General features: G+C 35.9%; 2 protein-coding genes and 1 non-coding gene across 3 annotated transcripts; all 3 read right to left on the bottom strand.

The window, feature by feature from the left end:
• Window positions 1–3,785: 3,785 nt before the first annotated feature.
• On the bottom strand, window positions 3,786–6,818 carry LOC131324376 (anthocyanidin 3-O-glucosyltransferase 2-like). Its single transcript, XM_058356320.1, has 2 exons — window positions 5,853–6,818; window positions 3,786–4,526 (listed from the first exon to the last, which is right to left on the bottom strand). The coding sequence occupies exons 1-2, from the start codon at window positions 6,738–6,740 to the stop codon at window positions 3,936–3,938; spliced, it is 1,479 nt and encodes a 492-aa protein (XP_058212303.1). The 5' UTR covers window positions 6,741–6,818; the 3' UTR covers window positions 3,786–3,935.
• A 3,507-nt stretch (window positions 6,819–10,325) lies between these two features.
• On the bottom strand, window positions 10,326–16,847 carry LOC131323179 (anthocyanidin 3-O-glucosyltransferase 2-like). The gene is made up of 2 exons (XM_058354863.1): window positions 15,917–16,847; window positions 10,326–11,111 (listed from the first exon to the last, which is right to left on the bottom strand). The coding sequence occupies exons 1-2, from the start codon at window positions 16,799–16,801 to the stop codon at window positions 10,521–10,523; spliced, it is 1,476 nt and encodes a 491-aa protein (XP_058210846.1). The 5' UTR covers window positions 16,802–16,847; the 3' UTR covers window positions 10,326–10,520.
• Window positions 13,424–13,532, bottom strand: LOC131324975 (small nucleolar RNA snoR100). The gene has a single exon (XR_009199551.1). It is a non-coding gene; the product is annotated as a small nucleolar RNA snoR100 (small nucleolar RNA).
• Window positions 16,848–18,431: the final 1,584 nt, after the last annotated feature.

The following is an 18,431-nucleotide window of genomic DNA, read 5'->3' as shown; positions in this document are numbered from 1 at the left end:
CTGAAAGCTGTTGAGATTGGCTCTTCACTGATTGAGTTGGAGATGTGATAGTCATTATTTGATTATATTGTGGTGGCATTGTAGTTCTTTTTCCTATCTTGTCGCGAAAAATTTGTCATGGCATTTATTTTTAGCACATTTGCACTTCACGTCTATCTGGGTTTTGGTTGCTTATGAGCTGTGACTTGATTATTCTCGATGGCTAGTTTAGTGAAGATTTATGTCCATGTGAGTTTAAAGCCTTATCTTTTCTTGGAATGGTGTCAAATAAACTCTTGTTGTCACAAAAAAGTAAATTCGTTGTTGATCTCACTATTTTTGTCGAGTGTTGAGAATATTTTGAATTGCCTACTTATCTCTTGGATTTTGAAAGTTGCATGGTTGTGTTGCCCATTGGAGAGGATTATAGGTCATCTTTGCTATTTTGAGCCGATTCGTTCCTTTCTTTTATACATTTATCTCTTATGAGCCCATTTGAGCCTCTTGCATGATACCCTTTTCTTGTTGAGTTCCTCCATCTATATTGTGTCTTGAGAATGTTTAGATAATTGTGTGAAGGTATATTTTTCAAAAAATAGAGAGTAAATGTAGTGAGAATTGAGTTTTATTGATTGGTGATCTTTCCCATTGAAAAAGAAAAAAAAAAGTGAAAAAAATAAAAGCAAAAAGGGAAGACACCAAATTATTGTAGAAAGAAGAAATACTTGTTTTTAATGTGGGATTGTGCTAAAGGTATGAAAGAGAGATGTGACGAAGTTGAAAAAAAGTTATTAAAAAAAAAAGATGGCACGCATTGTTATATTTGCCCTATGTGAGTTTTGGTTAGCCTATTTTCGGACACTTGAATGTTTTACCCTAATCTTAAAATACTTTCCCTACCCTAACTTTATCATCGGAATTGAAGTCCTATTTGATTATATGGGCAATGGGTTGTAGATTGATGGATAGAGAAGGTTTTTAATACTTGGTATTCCGTTCATGAGATCATGTGTCCACTATATAGAGCTTTCTTTTCGTGTCGTCGTGTGCGGAGTATTTTGCTTTGATTTACATAACGTCTACCCGCACATATTGAGAGTATTATACTCCTTATTTCGAGTGATTTCATTGTTGAGTGTATGACACGGTGAGATTTGAAGTTGAGACTCGGTTCGGAGAGAACTTTTAGTTATTATTTACTTGTGACTGAAGCCCTTGTTCACACATGCTAAATTTAGGTGCCATGACTCATTTTTATGACTTGATAGTAACTAGAACTGTTTATGCCCATTATCTCTTCGCGATGGCTTCATATTCTTTTGCTTCAAATATCATTGAGCTATCTTACAGGTTTTCGGGTTTTGTGAAAAGAATTCACAGTGTTTGTGGGTGTTCATTGCTGTAAACCCTCACAAGACTCCACTCGTCCTCTGGAGATCGCCTAGGGGTTTAAAAGACTTGTTACACGGGCTAAGTACAATCGTGAGTCCTACGAAAATGGCATAGTTAAAATTTATCTTATTTGCTTTCTTTGCTCGGGACTAGCAAAATGTTAGTTGGAAGGTGTGATAGACGTGTAAACGTTCACATTAGCGCCCCTTAATTTATCCTTGTTTAGTCTATTTTTATATTATTTCTTGAAGCTTAATGTTTAATTTTTGTGTTGTAGGTATGTTAGAGAATATATTGAAACACATTCAAGGTCATTGCTAGAGGTACAAGAATTGGGCTTTTAAAATGTTCTAACTGTGTACGTGATTGTGAAGGCGTATTTGATCGCAGATGAATAGAAGTTGCACATGTTTTTGTGGTGGGTCCAAAAGAGCTACTTTTCGGTACATGTTATTCTGACTTTAGTTTTGAACTAAAAGTAAAAGAATGAGCCCTGATTGGGTAATGGGCATGGCTCACAACCCTACTGAGGTGGAAAATAGGTTATAAAGTAAAGAAAAGAAGCTGCGCAGTGGATCATTATTATTTTCTGGCCGGACGATTCTTTACTCCCACGGACGATTTTTTTATTCTCTCGCACGGATGATACAAAGGGAGAAGCGGCGGTGATATCTTCTGGGATTCCCACGCAAGATAAAAAAAATAAAAAACTGGGGCTGCCGAGGTTTGGGTTCCGAATATTGTAAACTGGGGCTGCCGAGGTTTGGGTTCCGAATATTGTTTACAGTATAGTGTTTTTTCTTTCAAGTTTTGAGGCTTTGTTCAATTACTCGAACTTCGATACTAATTTTAATTTCTATTTTTTTTAATTAAAGTTGTTCGTTGGTTCTTATTTAACTTAGATCTTGCGTTTATTTTATATTCCGAGTAATATATAGAAGCATATTTAATTCTAGGATTTCTTTCCTTTTATTTTTAATAATGAGTGAGTAGTTTTTCTGAGATTTGGTCGCTGGGTAAAAGCGCGCCGCGATTCAATTAGGATTCGTCTCGCAATTTTTCACACATTAATTTAATTAAATAATTTAGTTGGTGAAAACTACGTCCGTTGGACGATTCCGAGGCATTGCCAGGGCTCATGTGAGCGGGAACAGGGGACCAAAACCTGTTCGCCGCTGTGTACGGGACTGGCAACCTTAGGATTCGCATCCTTCGGAGTTTCTAAATTCCCCCTAAATTTAACCATTTTTTAGAACCTTGAAAAGCGAGTGGATTCTGATTGGGTAGCGAGCGCTGAATTTCCTTCGACCGTGCCTCTCTTTTTAATCGTTTGAGCAAGTTATCTGTTAATATTAGTTAATTAATTAACTAAAAGACAATGGGTGGCTACCTAAGAGCTATTTTAATACTACAACCCGAGGTTCCACAGCACACACTTCACCGTCCTTAGTGGATTCGACTCCGGACTTACTGGATATTGTGCTACGTCGATTTCAGCCCTACGCTTGGGGTAACCCATTATTTTAGGTCTAGAAATCGGGAGAGAGAGAGAGAGAGAGAGAGAGAGAGAGAGAGAGAGAGAGAGAGAGAGAGAGAGAGAGAGAGAGAGAGAGATGAGTGATTTTTCAGTGCCTAGCGGGTATATCTTACGTGGTACTCGCTTGACGTATCCGAGCCGTCCGATATACTTTTGGACGGCTCGGATTAAAATTCTCTCTCACTCCTCTCACCCCAACACTCTCTCTTCTTTTTCTCTCTCCAATTCTGAGCAGTTCAAACACGTAATGGACGACCTCAGATGTGCGAGCGGGCACCACGTGATACCCGCTCGGCACTGAAAAATTTTCCATACTTAATTAGGTTTGATGAAATTTAATTCACTTAGATTGGAACTTCCACTCAAAGAGATAGGCATTGAAGTTTAGTCCGAAGTAAACTTTGGAAATGCTGCTGTATTTGCACGTCTATCAGATCATAATTCAAATGTAGGCTTAATTGTATCTTGTTTCCTTCAACTATCACACTTTTTTAAGTTATCCCTAAACTACAAAATGCTACACTTGACTACCTTAAACTACTCAGGCAGCTAGAGGCGCGTAGTGGCCATTGTTCTGCATAGAGTGACTTGGGTGGCATCAAGTCTTTGGTTTGCATCAGTGATGAGGAAATTTATTAGTGGGGGTACTTGTTCTTGCTTGACAAAGCCATGGCCCCGGAAATATAAGACGGGTGAACGATAAACACTGTTAAAGTTGAATTAGGCGGGTTTATTGGATCGGACGTAGTCACAAATGCCTAACAGAGCAACATTCCGCCAAAATAACAAGAGTTGGCCCGTGACACCACTGGAAAGTTAAACTTCATCACTTGACAGTAAAATGTGAACAATAAAAGAGGAGGGGGGAGATTCCAAATAAGATCAAAAGCAAGTTCTCATTGCTTACATGATAAATATGGTCCAAATATTTGAGTACTGAACTTGTTACCGGTGGAATGAAATTTAATGGGTGCTCCTCGAGCACTGTCATGTGTTGTCTCAATTAATCCATTCTACAATTGCACATTCATGTGGTCTTCATGAAATCTTCGATCAATAGTCCTATAGAATTATACGATGACCCTCCTTCAACCACAGAAACCTTGCTCTTTTCACTCATCTCCTTCACCCTCTTCTTTCTTTCTTCCCCACATTCGTTTTCACTCTCCATCAGTTTCCTTATCCCATTCTCTATCTCCTCTGCTGTCACTAACATAACATTGCTACTATCAGACATATAAATATCCTTCTTGTAGTCCAACTTTATATCCACAGCCAGCCTTAATTCTCTAACCAACTGGAATGCATTTGTTTGTTGTTCGGCATGCATCGGCCAAGTGGCCACTGGCACTCCATACCATAAGCTCTCCAGTGTTGAGTTCCACCCACAATGCGACACAAACCCTCCCACCGCCTTGTGAGATAGTATCGCCACTTGGGGGGCCCACCCGATCACTTTCCCAATCTTTTTCGTACGTTCCAGAAATCCTTCTGGTAGCACTTGATTCAAGTCTTGGTACTCCCCTGGAATCTCTCCTTTGACCTTTGAAGGAGGCCGTCGCACTGACCACAAGAACCGATGGCCGCTTCGTTCTAGGGCTCGAGCTATCTCCTTTAGCTGCAATGAAGAAGATCATACAAGTTAATAACAATAATTCTTTAACCCTTTGGATTTAAAAATTACTTACTGGGAAAAGTTGAGTGTATGTTGTAACCTCAAACTTAAGATCTGCTTCAATTGAATATGAGCATTGAATTGGAAGATGGACTATATATATGTGAAAGGGACCGTAAGTCCAGTGTTTATATAATATTTTGTTGACGAAACGATTTCATCGCTTTGCTAGAGTATCGGATCGGATTTCGTCACCAAAAGTATTAGCGATTAAACGCTTTGTCCCTTATACGTCATTGCATAGTATAAAGTGAGTTAGAATTAGCAATGAAATTTTTTGTCACCAAACATGTCATTTTCGTCACTAACAGCGATATAAGATATGTATAATTTTATTAGGAATTTCCAAATTAGTCTACGTACAAGCTATATGATTTGTTTTAGATAATATAATTTTTTTGAATGTAAAAGATTAAGTAGGTTTTAGATGTCGCGACGAAATTCGCATTTACTCACGAAATGGTACTTTTTGCTGAGGAAACTCATATTTTGTCACTAAATCATACTTGTGCATGTCCTGCGCCAAGCCTATAAAAACCACCCACACTCACGATTTGAGGTAGACACTCTATTTTCTCTTTTTCAATAATTTCTCTATGTCTTTCTCCGACCAACTTGATCGTTGGAGGGTCTACTACCGGAAACACCATCGGTCCTTGGACTGGACTTGTTTTGAAAGAAATCCTTCCCAAAGACTCTCAGCGTGATCATTCGGACTTGGCAAGAGTCCTGTCGATGTGCTCGGATCTACAGTCCAAATATTGGAATCAACAGATCTAATTGAGATTTTTTATTTAATAGCAAGAAGAATATCTTTTAAAAAAAATACTCCCTCCGTTCTAAAAAGGATAACAATTTTTGAAACTCGTGTCATTTTTCATTACTTATATCTTTCAATCTATAATGTTTTTCATGAGTTTAAAAACTTTGTATAATAGAATTAATCGAGAACTATCAAACAATATATATATTGCATATTTTTTGAGATCCATATTGAAAGATATAAAGAATTGAAATTGACACAGATATCAAAAATTGACATCTAATTTGGGACGAATGGAGTATAATACTAACAATGCTACTAATAATAGGCTGCTGATTTTGCCACTCCATTTTTTAATAACGTCACTCTCCTACATGTGTTTTTTTGGTACTTACAGGAAAATGACATTAAAAAAAAAGGAACGACAAAATTATATCTCTAATAATAATAAATAAATAAACAAATAACAACTTAAACCATCGACCATGTGTGATGTATGTACTGACCTGATTTCCTCCGAAGCTACCCATGCTCCCAAAACACAAGAATACAACCGATGACAGTGGCTGATTATCCAACCACTTCACGATCTCCGTTGCTTCCTCGTCTTCCTCGTTTTTGTTGTTAACGAGGTGGATCACTGGTCCCACAGGGTACACCGGCGGGACATTATCGTTTTCCGCGAGAAACCTGACCGCATTGGATTCCAGCTCTTCAAACGTATTGACCATAATACCCTTTGTTTGTCTCAACCTCTTGGCAATATTGCTCATGAACCTGGACCAAAATTCCTTGTCCCGCAACGAAGCAGGCAACACCTTGATTGGGACTGGGTTCACAAAACCCGGGAGTTCCAACTCAGCGTCCGAGTCCTTCAACTCAGTAAGATCATGGTATTCGTCCGGGCTAAGGGACTCCACGTGGAAAACGAGGCCTAGAGCCGTGGCGTTGGAAGTGAAGAAGGCGTAGGACGGGACTCCGAGCTCGACCGCCACGTCCATCATCGGGGTGCAGAACATGTCGATGACGAACCCGGCGATCCGAGTCGACCCGGTAGAGACCATCTGTCTCACGTGATCTCTCACGTGCTGCTTGTTCATTTTGATGAACTCCAACATGAAGCTGTCGGGGAACTTGGACCGGAGCTCCGCCGCCGCCGCCTCGTCCAGAGGAAGGTACACGAACTTTAACCGATCCTCGGCCGCCGTGAGTAGCAGCGATTGAGTGGAGGAGCTGACCTTGGATTTGTCAAATGGCCGTTTCATTATGAGGACTGTAATCGAAAGCCGGTCGTCTCGGCCGACGAGCTGTTTCGCCATCTCCACCGTTGAAACCAGGTGGCCCATCCCAGGGGAGGGTATGAACACCAGTTCCACCGTTGCTGACATCTTCATTTCTTAGCCAATTATTATATCGAGGAAAGAATATTAAGATTATGTAGAGAAAAGATACGAGAGACTGTAGCTTTGTTGTGGTCTAAGAGTCCGTTCCAGAAGTGAAAAAAAGTCTTTATTTTTTAAGAAGGCAATTTCAAACTTAAAAATTATGGATTTATTGAATTCTAAAAAGGAAATTGACATTTACATTCCCTTTTTTGACATCTACACTCATTTTTTTGTCTTCTAGCAAAAAAATTACATACACTTTCAATATTAAAATCCAAAAAAGGAGTGTAAATGTCAAAAATGGGAGCGTAGAATTCAATTTCTTATTAAAAATATGCAATATGGATCTTATTTGAAAGATCTCGGTGAGATCTTAAATCTTTAATACGATGAAAAAAAATTTGAAAATTTATTTTTCATTTACATTATTTTTAAGTTTGAAAATATGAAATAAGCTGCTTATTTTTTAAGAAGGTTTCTGGAACGGAGCCTAACTTTTCCTTCTTTTTGAAAAGTACTTTCTCCATTTTTCCTTCTTTTTGAAAAAGTACTTTTTTTTCAAATTTCAAACTCAAATATAATGAAAATGAAAAATAATTTTTTAATTTTTTTTGCACCGTATAAAAGATCTCAATGAGATCTATCAAACAAGATCCATATTGATAGAAAAATTATTTGTGTAAATGCATAATTTTTGAGCTTGAAATTACTTTCTTTTTCTAAAAGTTCCTTTTTCGAGAAACCGGAACACCACCTAATTAATACAGTACATGGGAAGGTATGCAAGTTGGTTTAATTTACAAGTGTTGAAAAAATTGAAGAACAACTTGGTAATGAACTCTGCGAAAGATAATCTGTGCACAGATTGTGTATTTGATTTTGTTGATGTGTCATCATGGGTTTTATATAAATAATTCGAGCCTTTCGTTAAATGTAAAATGCTTTTTCAAGGGTCACTGCGAAAAATTAGTTCAATTCAATATCTATAGATGCTCGATTCAATCGTCTAATTTCTTATTAACCTGAAATTTAAATGAAAAGTTAGACGATTGAATCGAGTTTCGATAGATATCGAATTGATTTGATTTTTAGCAGAAACTCTCAAAAATATATTTTACATCTTCATTTGTGTGAAATCAATGGCGAATCCCGTAGTAAAATCTGTGCATTAATAATAGTATGTGTGAACAGATTCTCTGCTTGGTAATGGTATGGGAACCAGAAATGCTACTAACCACACAGAGAGTATTTGCACAGATCATGTATATACAGCTCTGTGGGGTCCATTACGGGGTTCTCACAAACAATCCAAGCCGTCCATTATTTTTAAAATAATTTTTTAAGTTATCACATAAAATATCAGCTCAATCCAATACCTCTAAATACTTAATCTGATCTTTCAAATTTTCTCTTAGACTTTAGGATTTTAGAATCTACAGAAACATTTAGACTATTGGATCAAGCATTTAGAGGTATCCGATAAAGTTGTTTATAGCTTGATGGCTTAGAAAATTATTTGAAAACTATTGGACGGCTTGGATTGTTAGTGGGAACCTTATTGTGGACCCCACAGAGCTATATGTGCACGATCTGTGCACATACTATATGTGTGGTTAGCATTTCTGATATTTATTTGAAGGTGATGTCATGGCTTTGCTGGCAGCAGTCCGACTTTTGGGGAGGATCCCGTCCAGTCCGGTACAACTTGGACTATAGTTGTACTATTGTGGGTCCTTCTCGTACCCATTAGGGGTGTACATGATTCGAATTGGTTCGGTTCTCTAGAAAATTAGTAACTAAACCATTTCAAAATGTTCTAAAAAGTTAGGAGCCAGAACTTAACCAAATTGTAAGACCGATCCGTTTTTAATTCGGTTCCGATTCTATTAAAAGATATAAAGAGTTAAAATTAAAACAAATGTCAAAAATTGTCATTCAATTTAAAACGGAAGTAGTACAATGGAATTGATGTCATGTCTTTGCTGGCAGTGGCACTTTCCAAGATGTTCAAGTCTTCCCAGTTCTAGTTTTATACTCCTACTTGTTTTGTCCCTTCTGTAGATTTTCATTGCCGGAATATGGTTTCAAAATGTAACAAAAATTTGTCGCATTATGTAATATTTCTTCCCTTTCAAAATGAGTGACTTTTTTAAAAAAACGTGTTATTTTTAATGATTATATTTTTCAATATGAGTATTAAAAAATATGTAATATAGATTTTGTTTGATAGATTTTAATTAGTTTTATTAAACAAAATTTTTAAAATCACGTAAAACTCACAAATCGAAAGATCTCTATTATAAAACAGAAGGGTGTGGGGACAAGTTATTGGAAAAGCTTAGATTCATTTGATCCAAAGGCTGTAGTGCATCATCCCACTTCCCGGTTAAGTGCCCAGGATTTTCACCTAAATCACACAACTGCCATCCCTTTCCAACCGGGATGCGTAGTGCCGTAGGCACAGACTAACACTATTATATATATATATATATATATATATATATATATATATATATATATATATATATTTTAAAATGACATAGAACCCAAAAAGATCATTCATTTTAAAACGGATGAAGTATATATTTTACGGTCAGATTCATTTGGTGGACCGCACAATCAGGACCGACCTTGAGTTCTCGGAAGTAAGAAGTCTCATCTCGACAACCTACTTGATTTATTTATATTCAACTCCTTAGGTTAGAAAAACAATTAATCTATTTATATTCAACTTATCTAGTACTTCCTCCGTTTCACTTTAAATAACTCATACAAAAATTCGTGGCCTTGTTCGTTTTGATATTTTATTTTATTTTCTAATCATTACTCTATATCTTTCTCCAATTATTATACTATTTCTTCAATTATTAATTTCATTTTTCTCTCAATTTCTTTGCACTCGCTATTTCTCTTTTCAATTATTACCATATTTCTCTCTCCATCCACTGCCAAAACTAAAATATTCAAAATTACCAAATGAACAAGGCCCGTACATTTTCAAACTCCTTAAGGCAGGCTTCGCTATCTTCTCGATGCTGGCATTTTCCAATGGTTTGGTTTTTGCGCACTCACATGGGCTTATGAGCCAACGCTCAACCATTGCGAGTTTCAGGCGGCCATCCATCAATATCTATTTTTATATAATATTCTTTTTATTTTTTTACATCAGTTTAAACTTTAAAGTACTCAATGAATACTTTAATTTGGGAGAAAAAATAAAAAATACTATATAAAAAAATATTTTTGGGATTTGAAAAATGCACCGATTTCCGTAACATTTAAAGTGAGACAAATGGAGCATTATTTTGCATTTATTTTTTCCGTACGGTCAGTTGTAAATTTATTTATGAAGCTCATATCAAACTTATACATCACATTTTCACAGTTTCAAAGTATATCCTTGTCAACGGGCTTGCAACCCAAAGGCTAGATCTTTTTCACCTCTTTAACATTGAAGATGAAGATTTGATTCTCACCCGGAGCACGAGTGCTTGGTGTTCTTTGGGTTTGCCCCACCCATGTCTTACTTAACAGTACCCATTTTTCATCCTCTTAAAAGTAGGCTAGATATTTATCGAGTGACAAAAAAAAAGTATATTTCAGAAAAGAAGGTACTCCATATGGAGAGAGAGAGAGGATTCCAAATAAGATCAAAAGCAAGTTCTCCCATTCCTTACATGCTAGGGTACAAATATTTGTTTACTGAACTTCCTGTCAGTGGAATGAAATTTAATGGGTGCTCCTTGAGCACTATCACGTGTTGTCTCAATCCACTCTATAATTGCACATTCATGTGGTCTTCATGAAATCTTCGATCAATAGTCCTATAGAGCTATACGATGACCCTCCTTCAACCACAGCAACTTTGCTCTTTTCACTCATCTCCTTCACCCTATTCTTTCTTTCTTCTCCACATGCGTTCTCACTCTCCATTAGTTTCCTTATTCCATTCTCTATCTCCTCTGCTGTCACTAACATAGCATTGCTACTATCGGACGTATAAATATCCTTCCTGTAGTCCAACTTTATATCCACAGCTAGCCTTAATTCCCTAACCAATTGGAATGCATTTGTTTGTTGTTCGGCATGCATTGGCCAAGTGGCCACTGGCACTCCACACCATAAGCTCTCCAATGTTGAGTTCCACCCACAATGCGACACGAACCCTCCAACCGCCTTGTGAGATAGTATCGCCACTTGTGGGGCCCACCCAATCACTTTCCCAATCTCTTTCGTACGTTCTAGGAACCCTTTCGGTAGTACTTCATTCAAGTCTTGGTACTCCCCTGGAATCTCTCCTTTGCCCTTCGAAGGAGGCCGTCGCACTGACCACAAGAACCGGTGGCTGCTTTGCTCTAGGGCTTGAGCTATCTCCTTTAGCTGCAATGGAGATACAAGTTAATAACAACAATTCTCTAACCCTTTAGATTTAAAAATTACACCATCCGTTCCTTTTTAAGTGTCCTACTTCGTAATTTCAACTTATTAAAAAAACATCATCATTATACCTTTCACATCAACTTTTTCCTCAACTTTTCTTACTTACCCATCATCATTACACTTTTACTCACTTACTTTTCAAAAAGAAATCTACTTTTAGGGATAAAATAGATAATGCACCAACTTTTACCTGCTAACTTTACAAAATGGACACTTATTAAGGAACAGCCCAAAATGGAATACAGGACTACAAAAAAGGGACGGAGGGAGTAGTTATTTGGAAAAGTGGAGTGTATGCTGTAACCTCAAACTTATGATCTGTTTCAATCGAATATGAGCATTGAATTGGAAGATGGACTATATGTGCAACTTGCAAGGGAGCCGTAAGTCCAGTGTTTATATGAATTATGACATTTTGGTGACGAAACGATTTCATCGCTTTGCTAGGGTATCACATTTCGTCACCAAAAGTATTAGCCGTTAAATGCTTAGCCCCTTGTACGTCGTTCCATAATACAAAGTGTATGTTAGAATTACTTATCAAAAAAAAAAAGTGTATGTTAGAATTAGCAACAAATATTTTTGTCGCCAACATGTCATTTTCATCGCTGACAGTGACACAAAACCGGTAAAATGAATTTTGGTTTCGACGGATCACAAAAAAAAAAAAAGAATTTTGGTTTTGCAAGTTGTCATATTGGATGGAACTCACGACCTCCAATTTCCAAACTACCATTCCTTCCGTTGAGCCACTTAACATTTTGGTGATAATATTGCAAAATATAACATATTTAATTACCATTTTATCAGAAATTTTCAAATTAGTCGATGTACTATATATATGATTTTTTTTTATAGATAATACTCCATCCGTGTCTTTTTAAGTGTCTTGTTTCGTAATTCCAACTTATTAAAAAGACATTATCATTATACTTTTCACATCAATTTTTTCCTCTACTTTTCCTACTTCCCATCATCATTACACTTTTACTCATTAACACTTCAAATTGGAATATACTTTTAGGGACAAAATAGACAATGCACCAACTTTTGCCCACTAACTTTACACAATTGACACTTATAAAGGGACAATCCAAAATGGAATACTGGACTCTAAATAAGGGACGGAGGGAGTATAACTTTTTTGAATGTAAAAAATTAACTAGGTCTTATATATGGCGACAAAATTTGTATTTTCTCACCAAATGGTACTTTTTGCTGAGGAAACTTATATTTTGTCACCAAATAAATTTTTTTTTTGGTCTCTTTTTGATAAAAAAATATGGGTTTTCTCGCCAAAATATATGTCTTTGCGACAGAGTTGTTTTTTTTTTTTTGGAATAATGAGACCTAGTGTCTACCGAATATATAAGCACACAAATTAAACTGTGGGATTAACTATATATAATTCGTTGTATAACATTTTTAATCTCTTGTGAACATTTGTTCAATGAAGTAATAAATATTGGATGAGATGCGACTAGTTTCTAAGGTTCTTTGCTCAAAGATTTTTGTGATTTTGTTCATTGTTTTGGATGAGATGCGACTAGTTTCTAAGGTTCTTTGCTCAAAAATTTTTGTGATTTTGTTCATTGTTTTGGATGAGATTCGACTAGTTTCTAATGAACTTCAACATACTCTATCTTTGGGACGAAACCAGAATTTTACCCTAGTAGTGATGAAATGTATACTAAAAAAATAAAAAAGATGCATTACAATATTAATAGTCATTGGATCAAGGAAAAATTAAAATAACATAACAAAAACTGTAGTAAATGATATTTTTCATTTGCACATGAAGTATGAAAAAAGACTAATTTTAATTTTGGACATTAATAATGCCACTTCAACAACAATATTAATAGTCATCAGCTCTAAAAAAAAATAAAATAACATAACAAAAATTATAGTAAATGATGTTTTTCATTTGCACATGGAGTATGAAAAAAGACTAATTATAATTTTGGGTATTACAATGTTAATAGTCATTGGCTCTAGAAAAAATTAAAATAATATAACAAACAACTATAGTAAATGATGTTTTTTTTTTACACATGAAGTATGAAAAAAGACTAACTTTAATTTTGGATATTGATAATGTCACTCCAACAATAACAACAATAGCAGAAGTCATGTAGTCCCCAATTATTGGGAGTATGAACGGGAGAGGATTGGAGACACATCTAACCTTTGGCAATATATACGAAGCGGCTGCTGTCAGAGTACCACTTAAACAGTAGCTCCCTTATACGTGTTTTGTTGTGAAACCATACCCCAAAATCAAAACCAAATGGCATCAGAGAGAACAAACCTACAGACTCAATTCAATTTATGAAGTGCACATTACTATACTTCTCATTAATAGTCCAGAGTATCGAAATGCACAAAGATAATGCCACTCCCAAATTTATAATGTCACTTTCTAGATCCCTATATGAATTTTTCAAATTGATAACCGCACTCCCTTTTGAGAGTGGTATTATAAATTTGGGGAGTGACATTATAATTAAATTTCTTTAATTTTTTAGGTTAAGTTATTTTGGGTTAGAATTAATGTGGAGTTTTTTTTTTAATTATACATCATCATTTATATTATTTCACTTTGACCCATTGAATTTAGTTTTAGAATACTTTTTTGGGTCTCATTTCTTAAAAAAAGAAGAAGATTTATGACTAGTATTTAATAAAAAATATGGAAAAAAACCTAGCAGTGGCGAGACTATATAAGTTGGGGATAAATTTTTTTTCAACATATAATAATTGCATTTTCTAAAATTCTTGTCGTAGCGGCCGCTACCACTAGACCTCCCGGTCACCCCACCAAATACAGAAAAATGTGTAAATTTTATTCAAAAAATTAAGTATATCCGTGCTTATTTCTTTAAATTTCTTGATATATCAAGTCAAAGATTTATTTGAGATTTTTAAGTTAACGACAAGAAATTTAAAAAATAAAAAAAGAAGTTATACTAAAACAATTTTGCTACGGAAGCCGACCTAGGAGACCGACCGTACGTATCGACAACGTGAACCCCGCACGCATAATCCAAGCGGTTCAATAATTTAAAACAAAAATTGAGAGGGCCTGTGAAAAATCAGTTCAATATAATATGTGAACTACTCAATCTAATTTTTCAGTTTTCATTCAGATTTCACTAGCGGTGGCAATTTGAACCCAGACCCATTAACAAACCCAGACCCATCAACTAAAAAATAGACCCAACCCAACCCATTTATTAGTTGAGTAAGAATGAGTTCAAACCCAACTAACCTATTATTAGTCGGGTCTTAATTGGACATCAATTGGATCAACTTAAATGACCCAATAGATAATGAAAGTAACCCACCAAAAATTCTCATCTCTTTACCGAACTTCACTGGTAATGAAGGTACCAAATTTCACAGGGAATGAAGGTACCAGGTCTCTCTCTCTCTCTCTCTCTCTCTCTCTCTCTCTCAATTCTTCTGTGCTAAATTACACGTGTCCAAAAATATTTTGAACGATTCGAATTAAAAATCAATTGTGACTGGTAATAATTATTTTGATCAGTCAAAATTGAAAACACATCTCATCCATCGATTATGCGAATGGACTGATGAAATTGCGCTTTACCGTGAATAAGTTTCTCTCATAGTAGTTCCGCATAGGGTTTGGATTAAAAAGTTAAGTGACTTATTTTTTTGTTCTTATTCAATTTTTTTTCATTTTTTTGTTTTGCGTCAAACTTTTGTAACTTATTGATTCCTTACGACGAAAGGAATCGAAAAAGTTAAAAAAATTGATCGAAACTTACAATTTTTTGAGTAAAGATAAAAATAAGTCAATAAGACAAAAAAATTACTTATTCTTGTCTTTTTGAAAAAATTTATGAGTTTCCATCATAATTTTTTACTTTTTTGATCATAATTTAATTTTTTTTTCATTTTTTTTGGTTTTTTATTAATTTTTGTGAATTATTGCTTCGACATGACGGGAGGAATCTAAAAACTAAAATTATGAGCGAAACCTAAATTTTTTGAATGAAGATAAAAATAGACCAATTTTTTTGTCTTTATTCAAAAAAATATTAATTTTGATCGTAATTTTTTACTTTTTAAATTATTCTCGTCATGACAAAGCAATAATCCTCAAAAATTTAAAAAAAAACTAACAAATGCGAAAAATATTTGAATAAAGACAAAAAGTAAGCCACTTGGATACGCTACGATTCGGTAATTAAGAGCGACCAATATGGTAATTAAGTGTACAGTGGTGAGGGATAGTATGGTAATTTTAGTGTACATGATATTTTAGTTCTTTAAATTTACAGGAGTAATATAGTCATTTTAGTGTACATATGTTTTAGTCATTTTAGTATATAGTATGTAATTGGGTTAATGAACTGGTTGGGTGTGCTTTTAAATAAATGGGTTGTGTTGGGTATGTGTAATTAGACTCATAATTAATGGGTCTAAATGGGTCAATGACCCATTAAAGACCCAACTTACTTACAACTTACTCCTTTTGACCCAAATTCGCCCATTTGACACCCATAAATTTCACATTCATGAAAAAATAAAAGATTGAATCTAACGTCTCCACATATTGAATTAAACTGATTTTACACATAACCACTCAATTTTTTTTAAATTATTAAACGGCTCGGTTTCTTTGTACATTACGATACTAAAAATACTAATACTAACAATAATAAATAAATGAAACCGACCATGTATGATTCAAACGGTATGATGCATATACTGACCTGGTCTCCTCCGAAGCTACCCATGCTCCCAAAACACAAGAATACAACCGATGACAGCGGCTGATTATCCAACCACTTCATGATCTCCATCGCTTCCTCCTCTTGCTCGTTTGTATTGTTAACGAGGTGGATCACCGGTCCCACAGGGTACACCGGCGGGACCTTATCGTCTTCTGCGAGGAACCTGACCGCATTGGATTCCAGCTCTTCAAACGTATTGACCATAATACCCCTTGTTTGCCTGAACGTCTTGGCAATGTTCATGAACCTGGACCCAAATTCCTTGTCCCGAAACGAAACAGGCAACAACTTGATTGGGACTGAATTCACAAAACCCGGGAGTTCCAACTCAGCGTCCGAGTCCTTCAACTCAGTAAGATCATGGTATTCGTCCGGGCTGAGGGACTCCAAATGGAAAGAGAGGCCTAGAACCGTCGCGTTGGAAGTGAAGAAGGCGTAGGACGGGACTCCAAACTCGACCGCCACGTCCATCATCGGGGTGCAGAACATGTCGACGATGAACCCGGCGATCCGAGTCGACCCGGTGGAGACCATCGTTCTCACGTGATCTCTCACGTGCTGCTTGTTCATTTTGATGAACTCCAACATGAAGTTGTTGGGGAACTTGGACTGGAGCTCTGCCGCGGCCGCCTCATCCAGAGGGAGGTACACGAACTTTAACCGATCGTCGGCCGCCGTGAGTAGCAGCGATTGAGTGGAGGAGCTGACCTTGGATTTGTCAAACGGCCGTTTCATTATGAGGACTGTAATCGAAAGCCGGTCGTCTCGGCCGACAAGCTGTTTCGCCATCTCCACCGCTGAAACCAGGTGGCTCATCCCAGGGGAAGGTATGAACACCAGTTCCACCGTTGCTTGCGTCTTCATTTCTTAGCCAATTATTATATATTAAGATTGTGCAGAGAAAAGATATGAGAGACTGTAGCTTTGTTGTGGTCTTATTAATACAGTACATGGGAAGGTCCGCAAGTTGGTTTACATCATTTTCGGTTTAATTTAGGGTAAATTTCACTGACCTCCCCTCATTCCTGAAATTGCACTGTCCTCCCCTCTGCCTCTTGTCGGGTGACGCCTGTAAACGGAAAACTTGATTTTACTTTTATGCCCACGTACTTGTAATGAATAAAATAAATAAGTAAAAGGGAAAAAGCTAAAAAGAACTGAGAAATTATTGGTTGCCCCAAGGACAACACGTCTACTTTGCCTGGTGGTACCTCTCACTAATAAAAATCTGCCTTCAGGGTAAATTGTCAATCAGAAAGTTTAGCCCCGTTGACGCATTAAATCCACTGACACACGTTCTTCTCTCCACACACCCTCCTCTCGTTCCAAATTTCAATTCGTTTGAATGGGTGAGAAGATTTTATTTTTTTTATCTTTTAATTCTAAAGGGTCATAATTAAATTTTAACTATAGAACTGTCGTTGATTAGCCTTAAGAAAGTCGTAGAATCAAATATCTCTTAGGACTAACCAACGAGAGCCATAGAGTCAAAATTTAATTATGACTCTTTAGAATTAAATGATCAGAAAAATAAAATCTTCTCACCCATTCAAACGGATTAAAATTTGGAACACTTAATTTTTCAACCTTTAGTTTATATATTAAAAAATATGGTTAAAAAATTAAGTGCTCCAAATTTCAATTCGTTTGAACCGATAGAAAGATTTTATTTTTCTGATCATTTTATCCTAAATGGTCATAGTTAAATTTTGACTCTAGGACTCTCGTTGATTAGCCCTAAGAAAGTCGGACAATCAAATATCTTAGGACTAACCAACGAGAGTCCTAGAGTTAAAATTTAATTATGACCCTTTAGAATTAAATGATCAGAAAAACAAAATCTTCTCACTCATTCAAACAGATTGAAATTTGGAACACTTATTTTTTTAACCTGCAGTTTATATATTGAAAAAAATGGTTAAAAAATTAAGTGTTCCAAATTTCAATCCGTTTGAATGGGTGAGAAGATTTTATTTTTCTGATCATTTAATTCTAAAGGGTCATAATTAAATTTTGACTCTATGGCTCTCGTTGGTTAGTTCTAAGAGATATTTGATTCTACGACTTTCTTAGGGCTAATCAACGAGAGTCCTATAATTAAAATTTAATTATAACCCTTTAAAATTAAATGATAAAAAAAATAAAATCTTCTCACCCATTCAAACGGATTGAAATTTGGAACACTTCATTTTTTAACCTTTAGTTTATATGTTCCATATATGCTGACCTCATCACCGTTAGTTGCTGAGGTCACTGTTAATTGCTTTCCGTAACGTCAACCAAACGGTTGGGGTAAAGTGCAACAGACAATAGAAGCAGAGGGGAGGACAGTGCAATTTTAGAAACGTGAGGGAGGTTTCTGTCTTTGTCAGAAACCTGAGGGGAGGTCAATGAAATTTACCCTTTAATTTACGAGCGTTGAAAAAATTGAAGAACAACTTGGTAATGAATTCTGCTAAACACAGACAATCTGTTCATAGGTTGTTTATTGATT

This window comes from Rhododendron vialii, chromosome 4a (assembly GCF_030253575.1).
Source record: "Rhododendron vialii isolate Sample 1 chromosome 4a, ASM3025357v1".
Taxonomy (NCBI): Eukaryota; Viridiplantae; Streptophyta; class Magnoliopsida; order Ericales; family Ericaceae; genus Rhododendron; species Rhododendron vialii.
The sequence above is the reverse complement of the archived record's forward strand: the minus strand, read 5'-3'. Positions and strand labels throughout refer to the sequence as shown.